General features: G+C 46.4%; 1 protein-coding gene across 3 annotated transcripts in view; it reads right to left on the bottom strand.

The window, feature by feature from the left end:
* The window catches only part of RNF175 (ring finger protein 175), a 49830-nt gene extending 37474 nt beyond the window's left edge, over window positions 1–12356 (bottom strand). Inside the window, exons 1-2 of one of the 3 annotated variants that reach the window (XM_064488848.1) lie at window positions 12002–12356; window positions 414–451 (exon numbers count right to left, since the gene is read on the bottom strand). In XM_064488848.1, coding sequence (XP_064344918.1) covers window positions 414–451; window positions 12002–12052 — 89 coding nt within the window. In that variant the 5' untranslated portion in view covers window positions 12053–12356. The remainder of the gene's footprint in view (window positions 1–413; window positions 452–12001) is intronic. The other 2 variants (XM_031464388.2, XM_031464394.2) reach the window with 2 other exon arrangements.
* Window positions 12357–16394: the final 4038 nt, after the last annotated feature.

The raw sequence follows: 16394 nt of genomic DNA, 5'->3' as shown, positions 1-16394 counted from the left end.
TATTTTGATTAGGAATGCATTCACTAGTGGTGACCATAATACAAAAAAGGAGGGCCATTTCATTTTTGTTTCATTCCGTCTGGTGCCCATGGCCCCACAGTAGGTACCATAACACAGGAGAAACAGCCTATAAAGAAAACTAGGTGTGTCTTGTGCCAAAAAGGAAAGGACATGTAAGGACACATACTGAAGGACAGACATCTTTGTGGGACAGTGTGTAGCCCACTGTAGAAAACAGAAGAAATCCCTGCAGTTTTGGTCTATAAGATCATTGTGCACACATGGCCATACTAACTCACCTTCTACCCCAGGAAATTTATAAATAAAATGAGAGCTTCATTTAATTTCTCAAACAGTGGAGATGGAGATTCATTTTTAGTATACCAGCTGTAAAACAAATACAAATCACTTACTTCCACTCATCATCAGCAGAAAGCTTTGTGTGAGAGATCTGAAAAACATAAAAAAAAAAAGTCCTTCTCAAAACTTTCTCATTTTCTTAGCTTGCATTTTAGAACATGACATGGGAAACTGAAACCATGATAAATAGTGATGTTTCTTAGTACTGGAATAATTGAGGATGGGAGCTCTAATAGAATATTTGCTTATGGAACTAAAAAATACGCACACAGGTACACATCCAAAACAAGACAGTAAGCAGGTCAATGTCAATAAAGATCAACAAAGATTCGATTCTGCTTTCTAGGTCAGAGAACCAGATGAGGCCCGTTCTGTGGTTTTGTCCGGCAATTCAGTCGAGGTTGTAGAGAGTGGCAGTGTCACCCTGGCTGCTGGTATATGATGTGTGAATTGGAGAACATCTAAAAATCCCTCCATTTTGCTGGTGAACTGAATGATGCCAATGAGTAAATGCCATCTCCAAATTTAAGGTTTTTGAGACGAGCTTTCCAGTTACTTATTTGGAGCATGTTCATGTCCTCCTGCTAATTTACCTTAATTTAAACCTTGACTCCTGGGAAGTAGGGGTAACCTGGCCTTGCCCTGAAGACTGAGCTGGAAACCACAGAGACCATCCCCAGGAGATGCTTCTGGCCGACCTACATGGTGTACCCACATGCTGTCTTCCATTGGTCACTGCTAATCCACTCCATTTGGTCATTTGAAGCCTTTAAGGCCAATCACTGGAAAGACATCATTGTGTAACTTTCATGGAGGAAACAACTTTATCCCAAGTCCAGTAGCATTAAAAGCTAAAATCCCCAATGATGGCAAAGAAGACAAAGCAAATAAAACATTTGTTACATAAACCTGACATTAACCAGATTTTTCTTCCCCACTTTGTTTTCCTTAAGTGGCAGAAGTAATTCTGACAGACGGAAAGAAACAACGTCATTCATCGTTCGGGCTAGGATTTCTCCTGTACGCCGGTTCCACAATAACGTCTGTGCCTTGGTCAGAGGCTGGAGGGGTGCCCTTGCAAGAGAGGTGAAAACACCGGATGACACAGCCAAGCAGAGGCTTAGGCAGTGTCTGTCCAAAGCTAGGACTTGCTGGTTGATGCTGGGAGAGAGGAAGTGGGTGAGGCAGTAGGTGATGCTGGCAGCATCTGCACAGCTCTCTGCCTATTGGCTGATCCCACCAGGTGGTCCCTGACATCCAAATGGAGGTCACAGCACCTGGGTTCCAAGGCCGCCTTCCAGCTGCAAGACCTCAGTGGCAGCCCCCAGGGAATAGCAGTACATGAGCCCCCTCCTTTGTCCGAAAGGTCCCACTCTGCTGAGGGAGACATCTGCTTTGAGGGAGAAAACACTGGATGGGTTTGGGGCCCTGAGCCATGCAGCCACCCAGCACCACTCAGCATCAAACACCGAGCTGACTCAGAAGACACTGGGTTGACGTTGGGCACATCACTAACCTGGGCTTGTCTCCATTTCCTTCTTAGAAACTGGAGATTGATATAAAAACTGTTCTTGTCTGCTTCCCTGGAATATTGTGAGTATAAATAAGACACAGGATGAGAGTTTTGTAAGAAGGTGCTTCATCCAAGGGCCAATTATCTCAATAAACGTTATAACCAAGAAACTCCCTGGGTCCTTCTCTTTTTGCTGTTCAAGATCTTTGGGTTCATGGTGCTTCTTGTTCAAATCAGCTTAAAACAGGGAACTGGGTTTTTAGTTCAATTGAGAAGACAAATTCCCTTTGACTTTTACAAGCAATATAGCCCTGGGCATAAACGTGTAACTATCCACCAGATTCCAAGTCTCTTTGTTTTTAATTGAGGTATAGTTGAGTCACCATATTCTATTAGTTTCAGGTATACAGCATAGTGATTCAGTATTTTTTACAGATTATACTCCATTAAAAGTTAATACAAAATAATGGCTATAATTCCCTGTGTGATATAGTATATCCTTGTTGCTTATCTATTTTGTAGTAGTTTGTTTCTCTTAATCCCACACCCTTAGTTTGTCCCCGCCCCTTTCCTTTCCACTTTGGTAACCACTAGTTTGTTTTCTATATCTGTGAGTCTGTTTCTCAAGTCATTTTCGGAGGGAAAAGGGGGTGGCAATGAGGTTTTTATTTATTTACTTATTTATTTCAGTGGAGGTACTGGGGATTGAACCCAGGACCTCGTGCGTGCTAAACACAGGCTCTACCACTGAACTGTGCCCTCCCGTTCCCAAGTCATTTTTAATGAAGTATAATAAATTATTCTACTGCTGACCAGGGAAGCTTCAAGAGTGGAAATTGTAGCTGGAAAGATTTCTGCTAAATGCAATTAAGAACTTCCTTAGATCAAGGGGTATTGAAACAATATTCTTATTTCCTGGGGAAAAAGCAAACAATGACAATGATGGTGATGGTGATGATGACATTCTTAGAGACAACTCTTTTCTAGCTAGTAACAGTTCCCCGTAGGACACTATTTTTTTCTAGGGCAGAACCTACTTTCTGACAATTTTTTTTCTGTTATGTTATTATGTAAGCCCTTCGATGCTCTTAAGAGCATTTATATTCTGGAAATTGAAATGACACTAAAATTCATCTGAAGGATTAGCATGAGGATAGCCAGGAAAATTCAGAAAAAGAGTGAAGACCCGGGGCTTGGCCTCTCAGGCACTGAAATTCACAATACAGCCACAGAAATTAACTAAAAGCCTTACTGGCCCAGGAACAGGAAGACAGATGAGTGAACAGAACAGAAAGTTCAGCAGCAGGCCCCATTGTATACGATAAGCGGGTCACTTCAAATCACTGAGGGAAAAAATGGTTTGTTCCATTGAAACCATTAGCTAGTCATTTGGGAAAAATATAACGCTGGATACATACCCGGCTTCAAAATAAATTCCAGAAGGATCAAATATTTAAACGTAAAAAAGAAAATCTTAAAAGCACTAGAAGTAAATATGAGTAAATATTTTAATAATCCCGCAGTGGAGAAGGCATTTCTAAGTGTGACTTGGAGCCCAGAAACTATAAAGTAAAAAAAAAAATCGGTAGATTTTGAGGACATAAAAATCAAATTACATTGTCATCACCTATATTTCAAAGACAAATTAAACTGAAGAAAATACAACATATGTGAGGGCAAGAAGTTAGTAACTTTATTGCTAGAAAATAGGTTCTTCTCTTCGCGCAGGAAAGAATTCAAGTGCGAGGTCATAGTAAAGTGAAACCAGATTTATTCAGGGAGATACACATTCGACAGACAGAGTGCTGGCCATCTCAAAAGGCAAGAGGGAGAGAGGCCATGAGATGCAGGGGTGTTTAGTTTAAAGTAAAAGTAGATACACACTCCATAGGCAGGTTGTCAGCTGTCTCAGAAGGCAAGAGAGAGTGGGTTGTCAGTTTTTACGGGCTCAGTAATTTCATATGATAACAAGAGGGAGGATTATTTCAGTAGTGTTGGGGAAGGGGCGGGGATTTCCAGGAATTGGCCCCTGCCTATGTTTGCCCTTTTTTGGTCAGCCGAGGCACTGTCATGGAGGCTGTGGGTGGTGCGCCATGAGGCTCAAGGTCTCCCGGAAGTCGAATCTTCCGCCATCTTGGTTCTAGCCAGTCTGTCCTGTCCTCAATCATTGTGTCATTCCTTCAGTGGTTGTGCCTTGCCCCTTCCCTCCTGCCTCTTGAATAGGAAAAAGAGCACTTACAATTTAATCCAAAAGAGACACACATTTCCGTTTAGTCCTTTCTATCTCTTAAGAAAATTTTTGAAAGTTTGGTAACTGAGTAGAAATTGATGGAGGAGGGCTGGTGTAGGGCTGGCATGTTCAGGTGGATTGGGGTAAAAAGAGAGGAAATAAAGAAGAGCTTGGGCCCTGGGAAATCAGAGATAGAGGTGTTAACTTGCACCCCACCCCCCCACCCAAAAGCTGGTGTCCAGGCAGACCGGGTTCCCTTACTAACTGCACCGCCTCTCTCCCCACCACTGCAGTGGGGTAGTTTGGAAGCAGCTACAAACTGCCTGGAAACCCTGAGTCTGAAAAGTGAGGAGGCGAGTGTGGAGGGGCTAGAGAGGGTGATGGGAGGGCGGCTTCCAACCGTGGATCTTTGGGGCGTTTGACGGGACCAGGCTTCATCCCTGGTTTAGGTGCTGGGGTGGGTTGAATGCTGTCCCTCCCAACCAACCCCTCCCCAAAAGATATGTCCAGTTCTTACCCTCAGGTACCCGTGACTGTGATCTTATTTCAAAATAGGGTCTTTGTGGATGTCATCAAGTTAAAGATCTTGGGATGGGATTATCCAAGGTTCAGGGGAGGCCCTAAATCAAAAGGCTGGTGACTTTATATAAAAGAAAGTCAGAGGGAGATTTGACACCCAAAGACACACAGAGGAGGAGGCCATGTGAATTCAGAGGCAGAGACTGGAGATACACAGCTCCAAGCTAGAGACACCTGGAGTCGCCCAGAGCTGGAAGAGGCAAGGAAGGATTTGCCTGCAGAGCCTTTGGGGGGCTCATGGCCCTGCCGATATGTAGATTTTGGATGTCTGGCCTCCAGAACTGTGAAGGAATAGATTTCTATTACGGCAGCTCTGGGAGACATATATGCACATCCAGCCGCAGCAGGTCCTCGCTCCACTCAGGTGTGTAAATAGTGGTGCAGGTGGGGAGAGTGTGGTTCCTACAAACTGTGGGTCAAGCAGGCTGCCCAGGTCATGGGTGGACTGCAGGTAGGGCTGTCGGAGCAGCGTGGTTTATAATCTTTAGACGTGTGGCAGGTGGGCCTTTATTGGTACCCGGGGCCTGTTAGAGGCAGGCCTGTCGCTTGGCTAGGGATGCTGGCCGCCAGGCAGCAAACAGAAATCATCCAGGCCAAGAGAAAAGACTTGCAGAAGTGGACCGTCACCATTCTCCCTATGAAAAGGCCCCGCTGGGTCACCCTCCAGTGCGGCCTGCCTGTCAGCAGGCTCTCCTGCTTACAAGAGCTTCCAAATAGTATTTTAGTGTCTCCACTTAAACACAAGCTGATGGCCAAAGATCACCAGGTGCTGGAGACAGGAGAGGGTTGGTTCTGTGTCCATGATGACAAGGACACCAGGCTTCAAAGATGTAACCAAATGAAAGCTCTTAGAAACGTAAAATTTGAGAACAGAAATAGAAAAATCTAATGGGAAAGTTGAAGATAAATTATGAAACTCCCTCGGAGAGAATAACTAAACTGCCCCTCCCCCAAAGAGATGGAAAAGAAAAAAGAAAATATAAGAAATTTAGAGAATCTGGCCAGGAAATCTCATAACCAAAAAATAGGAGTTCCAGACCAAGAGAATAGAGTTGGCTGATAGCAAGACATTTTTAAAAAATGATACAAGAAAATTCCCAAGGATTGAAAGACGTCTGTTTTCAAATGAGAAGACTCACCAGGGGCCCAGGACATAAATGAAAAAGGAGCCACATCACATCACATCACATCACATCACATCACATCAGTAGGAAATCTGAAAATTGTGATTCAAAAGGAAAAGCCGATCCAGAGAGAAAACACGGGTCAAATGCAAAAGATCCAAGCTCGGGAGCCCAGGGGACCTCCGAACACCAGTTCCACGAGTTACAAGACAGCAGAGCGAAATGCTGAAATCTCTGAGTGAAAATTACTTCTATAGACAAACTACCACTCAAGTTTGGAGGCAGAATACAGATATTTACAGACATGCAAAATTTTAAAAGCATTCACCTCCTCTCACCTACAGACTAAAACTGTCAGCTTGCTAGTGTCTGTTAGTTACTTTGTAAAATATACATGTATTCTTGTTTTTCCATTGTATGCACACTGAAAGACAAACATGTACCATTTCTCTGTTTTATGTTGGATTATATAGGAAATGTTTGTGAACAATTTTACAAAGATGAAAACAGTTCCTGTGGATGTTTTGTGGAGTATCTTGGCATCTGTACTGATAGAGGTTCACTTCCAAATAAATAAAACTCCCATAATGCTAGATTTGATGTGTGCCCAATTTGAACAAGTGTTGATTGACACATGTAAAATTTGTTAAAACGTTCCTCTTGTAAGGAAATACTATAATCTCAAATTTTAAAAAACAAAAACAAAAAACAACAAAAAAAATTCATCTCCTGTCTCAGGAGGCTCCACTAAAATATGGAGAAAGAGAAAAACAGGATTTCCAGGAAACTGGGCTGCAACCAGGCCAGTCCCCTCCAGGTGAAGGGACCCCCCAGGAGGATGGTGGAGGGGCCTCCAGGATGGGTGTCTGGGCAGCGGGCTGAGGGTGCAGCCAGCCTAGACTGGACCAGGAACATGATGTTTCACCAAGTGTATCTCCAAGAAAAAGATGAAGCCAAGAGATCAGCCGATGTGTTCCAGTGTGTCGAGAAGATAGGAACAATTCCGGCAGAGGGTCGGGGGATGAACAGGGCACTGGTACACAGAAAGCTGAGGATGCCAAAACATGAAACTCACGGGAGAGCAGAATGATACAGGGTGCATATGTAGCGCATGGATGTGTGACCCAGCTGAGAGTGATGGTACCCACTTAGATTCACTAACGTAACTGGTGAATGAAGACTTCGCCAACACTTGTGATGTAACTAAACTGAGAGGATGGGAGAAAGGAAGGGAGTGGGAGCGGGATGGGGGGACAAGCTGGTGTGAGAGAGCAGAGTTCTCATCATCCATAGCAGAGGATCAATGAAACCACACCAGTGACTAGAAATCGAGGTGCTGTACAACTGTGTTATTTAAAATAGGGGGTGTGTAGCAGAAAAGACGGCTGAAAGTGCTGAAAATCGTTGCCTCTGGGGAGCGGACATCAGGAATGGGGATGGCGAGTGCGAGTGGGGCTGCTGGGGTTTGTGTGTGTGTGTGTGTGTGTGTGGTTGTTTTCAGTCTTGTAGAATTATTTGACTCCTTAAATTGTGGATGTATGAAACTTTAATACAAACTAACATTAAAAAGAAAAAAATATTCATAACAAGGAGGTATAATTTTCCCCTAAAAGAATGACAAGGGAAAAAATGCTTTCTCATGCAATTCAGGTGTGCCTATATGTGAAGACAAGTTCTCTGGAGAAATCTGGCAAAATTTTAAGTGTTCATCTATTCTACTATAGAATATTCTAGGAGTATTCTTTCAGGACATGAAGAGACAAACACACAAGGAAGGCTGACACAGGTGTTCACATCGTTTTTAAAAAAATTTTCCCTTTTTTTATTAAATTCTTTTGGGGGGTAAGTAGTTGTTTGTTTATTTAGTGGAGGTACTGGGGATTGAACTCAGGACTTCTTGCATGCTAAACATGAGCTCTGCCACTGAGCTATACCCTCCTCCCATGTCGTTTTATTTATATTTCTGAAAAATTGTCAACAATCTAGGTGTCCATCGCGGGGGATTCGTTAATGAATTATGTTATCTCTACACAAAGGAAATCCATATAGATCTTTAAAATGATCGTGCAGAGCCTTATCCATTGACGCAGAGATATTTCCACAACATATCATTAGGAGAAAAAGGGTCCTCCGTAAACAGTTGGCATAGATGAGCCTATTCATGTAAATGTGTAGTTACACAGAATGAAGGACAGAGCCATCCAGAAGAGAGATCCGTCCAGAGCGGTTACTGAAATGTCAGCAGGAATGGTCCATGGGTGATGCTCTGTCTTGGGATATTTACTTCTTTTTCACACTTGTCTACATCAAATGTATTCAACGTGAACACACGTCACTTTAAGAAATCAGGCCATCGTGTTTGTCTGCCCGCTCCTTATTCCTGCTCCTCGTCTAGAATTGCCACGAACTTTCCTGCCTATCCGTGCATCATCATCCCAACCACCCCTCCTCTCTGCCAGCCAAGTCTCACTTCTGAGCTCTGGATTCCTCTGTACAAGTGCCTCCAACACATCTCCACCTGGATGGCCCTCAGACACAGGAACTCAACCTGCTCCGAACTGAACACATGAATTTTCCCCCAAACTGCTCCCATTTTGTTGCCTGCCGTCTCACTCATTTGCCCCACATCCCATCCACCCAATTGCTCAACACAGAAACTGGGGGCACCATAATTGACATAACCCTCCACTTAGACCTTGTTGCCCCTACCTCTAAATACTTTGCAAACCACTTCTTGCCACCTCTATGGCCTCTACGCCATCCATTTTTTTATTCCTTCAACAAATATTTATTGCCTCCGACCTGTGTGCCAGGCACTGGATAGGGGCGGGCATATGATGGTGAGTAAGACCGACAAGGTTCTGTTCTCATGAAAGTGTGGACAATAAACAAGTAAACAAACCAATTACCTAATGTAGCAAATTCTAGAAGGAAATAAACACAACGTGATAAAGCATAACCTGCGGGGGAGGGGCTGTTACTCTGTAGGTGGGTGGCGGAGGAAGGCGCTCAGAGCTGAGGAGAGATGGAACCAGGCATGCGGCGCTCCCCTCCTCCCTAGGACCTTGCCTTCGCCTTTCCCCCTTTTCAAACAGCCAGGTTATCATATCAAAAGCCGACTGATCATATTATCCTGCCTCTGCTCATAATCCAAGCAGCTGCCCTTGTTAACATACCTCATCAGGCCTGTGTCCCTTTTCGGCTAGGCTTCCCTCGGCGGCCCCTGCACACACTCTGCCTCAACCAAGCAGAAACTTCTGTCCCCTGAATGCTTTTCCTGTACCCTGAGCCTCCCTCTGGGTGACCCTGGGCCCACTTCCTCCAGGAAGCCCTTCGGGTTAGGCCCCTCCATTGGCCCATGGGTCCCTGCCCACTGTTGCCACACTGCAAGTCACTGATGGTTTATTTCTGTGTCTGAATCTGCAGGTAGGCAGGGCTGGGCCACACCCCACCCCTGAGCTCCCGCCTGGCTTGACACACACTCAGTTGATGTATTTGAAGAGCACCACCCTCCCAGGATAGACCCTCATCATTTCTCACCCCAGTTGCTCCCTTTTTTCTTTTTTTTCAACCTTTTATTTGGGGGGGGAGGTGTGGGGGAGGTAAGTAGGTTTATTGATTGATGGATGGAGGTCCTGGGGATCGAACCCAGGACCCCATACATGCTAAGCACTGCGCTATACCCTCCACCTATCCCAGCTGCTCCCTTTCACTTTCAACTCCTCCCTCATGACAATCCATTTGTTAGAAAAATCTTGCTACAAGGAGTGGTAAAGCCAGAACAGTAAATGCAAACTACTGATGTCCCTAAGACACTCGTGAGCCGGAGGAGAGGGTGTTAGGTTTAGAGCACTGTGTTCAGTGACGTGGAATTTGTGTTAGAGGAGGAGGGCAGAATTCCCGTGCACAGAGGGGAGTTGGGTGTGTGTGACCTCCCCCAAGGCAGAGAGCAGGTTTGGGGCAGAGGTGGGTCCTCTCGGGGGAAACCAGAGCCTGCAAAGCAGACCTCAGAGAAGCAGATAAGAGGACCCCGGAATCCACACTCACCGCTCTCTTGTACTCCAACTTTGAGGATTCTCAAGAGCACGCCAGGCATGGCTGGCTCAGTAGGCCGTGGGGGTGTGCCTGAGCTGGGGGGAGGAGGATGGATGGGGAATAGGGTGATGGTGTCTGCTACAGAGAGGTCGGAGGGGAGCTGGGCCAACCGTGACCCACGTCATGGAGTTGTCTGCTCATTTGTCCACTCATTCATTCTGTCAGTGAATATTTACAGAGGCCCTGCCATTTTCCAGGCTGTTTTCAGTGCTGAAACTGTTGTAGCTAGCAAAGTAGATGATGTGTCTGCTCCCCTGGACCTCCCGAGGTGATGGAGGCTCTCAGAGAAACAAACTCACCAACAGACCACTTCAGGTGGCGATGGAGATAAGGAAAATAAAATAAGGTGAGGTTTAGGGTGAGAGGATGATATATAGGCGATCAGAAAGTTTTTATGGGGTGGTTGGAAACTCTCTCTCTTTTCCTTTTGTTATCCTCAGCTCTTGTAAAGTCTGGTTTAAACCAGCACTTCTCAACTTTTGATGTGCTGTCACCCAGGGGTCTGGTTGCAATGCAGATTTTAATTCAGTAGGTCTGAGATGGGGACTCAGAATCTGATTTCTAATTGGCTCCCAGGTGACATCTTGGCTTCCGGTGGTCCTTGGAACACACCACCTTGCCATGGGGGTCTAAGGGAAAAGCTGAGTCCCTCCCAGGGCGGACTTAACAGAGAGGCCATGCCTCCTGAAGGCAACAGCAAGGCAGTGATGTCAGCCATAAGGGAGCAGCTAGAGCAGCAGCAGAAGTGACTCTGCCAGTCTCCCGCCCCTCCTGGTGTGCAAAGTTCTTCATCCGTAATCCACTTTGGATGGTCTGGATTTGAGACCAGCAAGAAAGCCATGGAGTTTCCTTTTAGTTTTTCCATTTTAGAGAGTAACTTCCAAGTGCACTGTGTGGCCTGCTGCAGCCTTTTACTACAGGCCTTCCTGAGCCCTGAATTTCTACCTGAGTCATAGTGAATACCACTCTGTTCCCCCGATCCCCATGGTCACCACCCCCCAACAGTTTTCTTCACCTCCAAGCAATCTGGTACTGTCCTTACCTCATCTAGAATCCTCATTGGCCCTCACCACCACGAGGTCAGATCTCCCCCAACTTCCAAGGCCTAGCTTAAATGTCACGCCCCCATCAGCCTTGCCCATCCCCCCTGCCAGGAGCAATCCCTTGCCTCTTAGAAATTCTACAAAGCTTCACTTGGGACAGTCATTTCTTCCTACCCTATAGGAGTTATTTTTGTCCTTGTTTTGCTTTCTTTCCAGAAGGTGAGCTCCCAGAGGAAAGATCCACCTCTAATTGCATCCCCCCCCCCACCCCAAGCATAGCACAACTCCTAGTACAAGATCATGGCGCAAGAATTGTCCTGTCAGTGAAAAATAAATTAATGATTGGGTTTGAAATCATCACCAGCAGGAGGAAGAACGTGGCGAGCTCAGTGGTTCTCAAAGTTCAAGCAGAAGCACCTCCTGGGAACGAGACAGACTTGCAAACCATCAGGCCCCATTCCAGAAATGAGGCTTAGAGACCCTGGGGGCAGAGCCCAGCCATCCATCTGCGTTTTAACCAACGATCCGATCCGAGTGGCTCTGACGCAGGCTCCAGTTTGAGAACCATAGAGTCAAGCCCGATGTACACCCAATGTCCCTCAGCTGTCCTCCTATTATGCCCCGGCCTTCACCTGGGCCCCCGGGGCATCCGCCCGGGAGCGCGGAGGAGAGGGGGTGCAGCCAGTACGGAGGGCAGGGAATGAATGCACAGGGGTGAGCAGGACAAGCCTCATCCTAGATCAACAGAGCAGGTGGGAAGGAAGAGGACGGAGGAAGGGGGAAAGCAGGGGAAGGGGAGGAGGAATGGGAGAGGAAAAAGAAAAAGGGAGAGAGAAATGGAGTGGAGCTCGGCCTCCTAGAGTGAGCGGGGTGAGGCGAAGCAACAGCACCTTCAGAAGGTCATCTGGCCCCCCATCCCGGGCCGGTTCACACCGGCTGGGGCTGGGGCCTTGGGGACCTATCTGTCCAGCCCCCCAGCCCGGGTGTGCGAGCCTCGGACCCCGGCCCGGTGTCCCCCACCCCTGCGCGCCCGCGCCCCGCGCCCCGCGCAGGGTACCTGCTCGTGCTGGGGGGGCGCCTCCGGCCCCGGCGCCGCCCCCGCCGCCATGTGTCTGGCGCACCGAGGGTCTCGGAGTCCGAAAGAGGGGGCCTCCCGGGCGCGCCGGCGGCTGGCGGGAACCGAGCCTGCGGCGGCCAAGCGGGCTCCCCTCCCCAGGCAGTGTGCGAGGTACCCGTACCCACGCCGGGAGCCTCTCGGCGCGCCCGCCCGGGTTCCTCGCTCGCGCTGTGGCCTCCTCCAGCGGAAGGACGCTCGTGATCGTCACCATCACTGCTGATGAGACCCTCTGGGTATCGGGGCCCTCTGCCGGGAAGCCATCCTCACAGCCACCCTCGCCGGTAAAATGTCCTGCGCTCCGCCCAGATGACAGTGCGGGAGGAGATGTGGGGAGTCGGAAGGGTGAGAAATGGAGCGGAGAGAGGGGCGAGGATCAGAAAGGACGTTTTCCCCTTAGCAGTTTCCCTCAGAAGCGTTTATCAGAAGACAGGCGTTTAGGTGGGGGGTCCCGCTGTCGCGGGAGGGCTGGGGGGAACTGAACCTTTGCTGCCTGCCCAGTCGGGTGCCTTTCTCTGCCCCGGGCCCCTTCTTACTCCGTATCTGCAGTCTCAGAGACGTGGGACAGCTCCCTGGTAGAGTCCCACTTGGCTCCTGCACAGATGACAAAGGAGAGAAACTCCCCTGTGGGGAGAAGGCAGACCTCTAGGTCCCCATGCCACTCCAGGACATAGGCCTTCCCCTGAGAGATCACCCACCGCCTGCCTTGGTCCCCTCCACTTTCGGGGTCCCCACCACCCCCTTGATCTGGGGCCCAGTCCTGGACTCATGGCTGGGAACAAGCTGGAACACTTTTGCAAGCTTTTAGGAATCCTTGGGTGCGAATTCAGGGCGACAGACAAAGAGAGACACAGGAGACAGTCTGACTTACAAAATAAGGCTTATTCGACTCCAGTTTGTGAATTGTTGTTGTTTTTCAGTATGGTAGGTTGCTCTTCCTTATAGAGGAGCTACCAGTGGAGACTGACTGACACCAGGGCCGTGTCCCTGCCATTGTGGAACTTCAAGCCTAGCAAGGGGAAGAGACAAATAAACATGCAGTACGATTTACTGCGGTGAGTGCTTTTCCAGCCTTGGCGTGCATCAGAAGCCCCTGGCTGGGCTACCGAAACTCGGATTGCTGCGCTGGATCCTGGTTTCTGAGGGAATAGGCCTGGGATGGGCCCTGAGAATTTCTTTTCTTCGCAAGTTCCCAGGTAGTGCTGTTCTGGCTGCTCACATCACAGATTGCTCTGTGGGATGGTGATGGAGAGAATGTTCTGGATGGAGGCAACAGGGGAGGCAAGGGCCTGGAAGCTGGAGAAAACCAGGAACTGGAGAAACTGAAATAGGAGTCACAGCTGGCACTGCTAAAATGCTTCCTGTGTACCAGGTCCTGTTCCAAGGACTTCACTGGGTTAGCTCATTCAGTCCTCACAACAACCCAAAGAGGTAGGTGATATTATCTCCATTTTACAGGTGACGACACTGAAACATGGAGAGGGGCAGACGTTTTTCCAAGTTTGAAAGCTACTGGGTGATGCAGTGGGAATTTGAACCCAGAGGAGACTGACCCCACCGCCTGGGCTCAGAACCACTCAGGAAAGTGGCTGCAAAGGTCAGCAGGGTTCAGATCAAAGTCTGTGCAAATCCTGTTAAATTGTTTAGACTGTACCCTAAGGAGCGTGGGAAGTCATTCCAGAGTCGTAGGTAAGAAATGACATTTCTGGATTTGCCTTCTGGCTTCAGGGTAGTGTGTGTGGGTGGGGGTGGGGTGGGGGAGGGAGCTCAACTATGACCCAGTGCAGGGGACTGGCCAGAAGTCTCTTGCAGTGGTTCCCGCTGAAGGTGGCAGTGACCCTGGTGGTATAAGTGTCTGTGCAGGGATGGGGTGGGGGGAGGTGGGAGGATGTGGATGGAGCTGAGCGACTTAGGTGACAGATTCTATAGGGCTTAACTGACATTCAAGGATGTGCCCAGGTGACATGTTGCTTGAGCAGCGGGGCATTCAGGCAGACAGTGCTGCCACCTCTGACAATGGAGCCCTGGAAGGTGCTGCAGATTTGGAGGGAACAAAGATAATGAGTTTATTTGCACATGCTGCCTGGCTTCTGGCCTGGCTTCACGTGGCAAAGGCCACTTTTTCTCTCTGGCCCAGGATGTCCTCAAATTCTGGCTTCTTCTGAATCAGTCTCTCCTCCCCCTCCAAAAAAAAAAAAAAAAAAATCCAGAAGTTTCCTGGTTCATTGACACCGGAAATATCTACAGATTTCATTGGAGACACACATAAACCCAGAGGTGGTTGGTTTTCTTCCTTCTGGCTTCAGCTCCACAATTAAAAAGTCTATTTCTCATCCTCATGGTAGGTAATGAGAGATTTGCTCTAAGTTATTCTCCTGTCATACCCAGTTCCTTTTGTGACCAAATTCCTGGTGGGTAGAACTGATTCCTTTTGTCCCAGTAAGTTTATACCATTCTGTCTGGAGTCATTCACCTAACCAAAGTTATTTAATTTGCAACTTTGTTTCCCAAATCAAATGGTTGGTGGCTGACTGTCATAAATGTGGGATGGAGGAATCATTGTCCTGTTATTTAGCTGTAATCTCTTCAGCATATTAGCCATAGTCTGTGCCCCCTCCTGTCCTCTCTTGGTTTAGAACCCCGAGGTGATAGTAATGATGTAATAGAAGAAATGAGCTAATGTCAAGAAGGTGCTTGAAAAACAAAATGGCATCAAGACTAGCTAGACTGAGGGGAGGGTATAGCTTAGTTGTAGAGCACGTGCCTGGCATGCACAAGGTCCTGGGTTCAACCCCCTGTACCTCCATTAAATCAATCAGTCGATCAATGTAATTACCTCCCCCCAAATAATTAAATTTAAAAAACAGACTAGCTAGACAAATATGGTATATGGTATGGGAACTGAGAAGTAGTTCCATAGGACAAAGCAAAAAGATTCCAAATATTCCTAGTATTTATAGGAAACCAATTTTAGGAGAAGAAGGGCAAATCCACAGGGAAAGGATGGGCTAGTTAGTAATTAGCTTATCCATCTGAAAAAAAACATTGCAGCATACCGAGTCAAAGCAGGTGGTTTAAAAAGCAAAACTTTAAGAAGATGATTTAAAATAATATCTTTATCATCTCAAGAGAGTAAAGATATATATTTCAAAAAAGAAAAAAGATAGTAAAGATATATTAAACAAAACTCAAAAAGAACAAACTATAAAGAAGATTAATAAATTAGTCTATGTTAAAACGTAAAATTTCCACACAACGGAAAGTTACCTAAAAAGAAGCAAGCCATGGACGAGGAAAATATATTTGCCTATGTCTAGCTGTCAGAAAATTAGTGCTCAGAATAAACAGAATTGTTAGAAATAAACTTTAAAAAAATCAAAATCAGTAGAAAATGGTCCAGGGATGTAAACTAATCAATCAGAAGAAAGAAAGTTATGAGATGTTTTTGTAATTTGAAGAGAATTAATTATTGTACCTTTGCATAGAAGACTTCTTTGAGAGTGCACGCTTTACAGGGATGCCTTGTATATGTTAAATTACTGAATGCAAAGTGGACCCCTTCAGCCTTTCCACCCATTCTCTGACCACCTCTTAATTCTTCCCCTTTCTCCCAGCCAAACTGCCTTAGGCTGACAGTGCCACCTAAGGGTTTGATCTTGCAAAAGACCACCATATTCTTTTTAAAAAATTAACTAATTTTTTTTATATATTTATTTTTATTTTATATATTTTTACTGAAGTATAGTGAGTTTACAATGTTGTGTCAATTTCTGGTGTACAGCACAATGCTTCAGTCATATAGGAACATACATATATTCGTTTTCATATTCTTTTTCATAAGTTACTACAATATATTGAATATAGTTCCCTGCGCTATACAGTAGAAGCTTGTTGTTTTTCTATTTTGTATGTATTAGTTAGTATCTGCAAATCTTGAACTCCCAATTTCTCCCTTCCCACCACCTTTCCCTGCCTGGTAACCATAAGTTTGTTTTCTATGTCTGTGAGTCTGTTTCTGCTTTGTAAATAAGTTCATTTGTCCTTTTTTTTTTTTTTTTCCTTTAGATTCCACATATCGTATAGTACTTTTCTTTCTCTTTCTGGCTCACTTCATTTTGAATGGCATTCTCCAGTCTTATCCATGTTGCTGCAAAAGGCATTATTTTATCCTTTTTTATGGCTGAGTTGTATTCTTTATCCAGTCATCTGTTGATGGACATTTAGGTTGCTTCCATGTCTTGGCTATTGTAAATAGTGCTGCTATGAACATTGGGGTGCATATATTTTTTTGAATTAGAGTTTCCTCCAGATATATACCCAGGAGTGGGATGGCTGG

Source organism: Camelus dromedarius, chromosome 1 (assembly GCF_036321535.1).
Source record: "Camelus dromedarius isolate mCamDro1 chromosome 1, mCamDro1.pat, whole genome shotgun sequence".
Taxonomy (NCBI): Eukaryota; Metazoa; Chordata; class Mammalia; order Artiodactyla; family Camelidae; genus Camelus; species Camelus dromedarius.
Note: the sequence above shows the minus strand (reverse complement) of the source record. Positions and strands in the feature narration are given on the sequence as shown.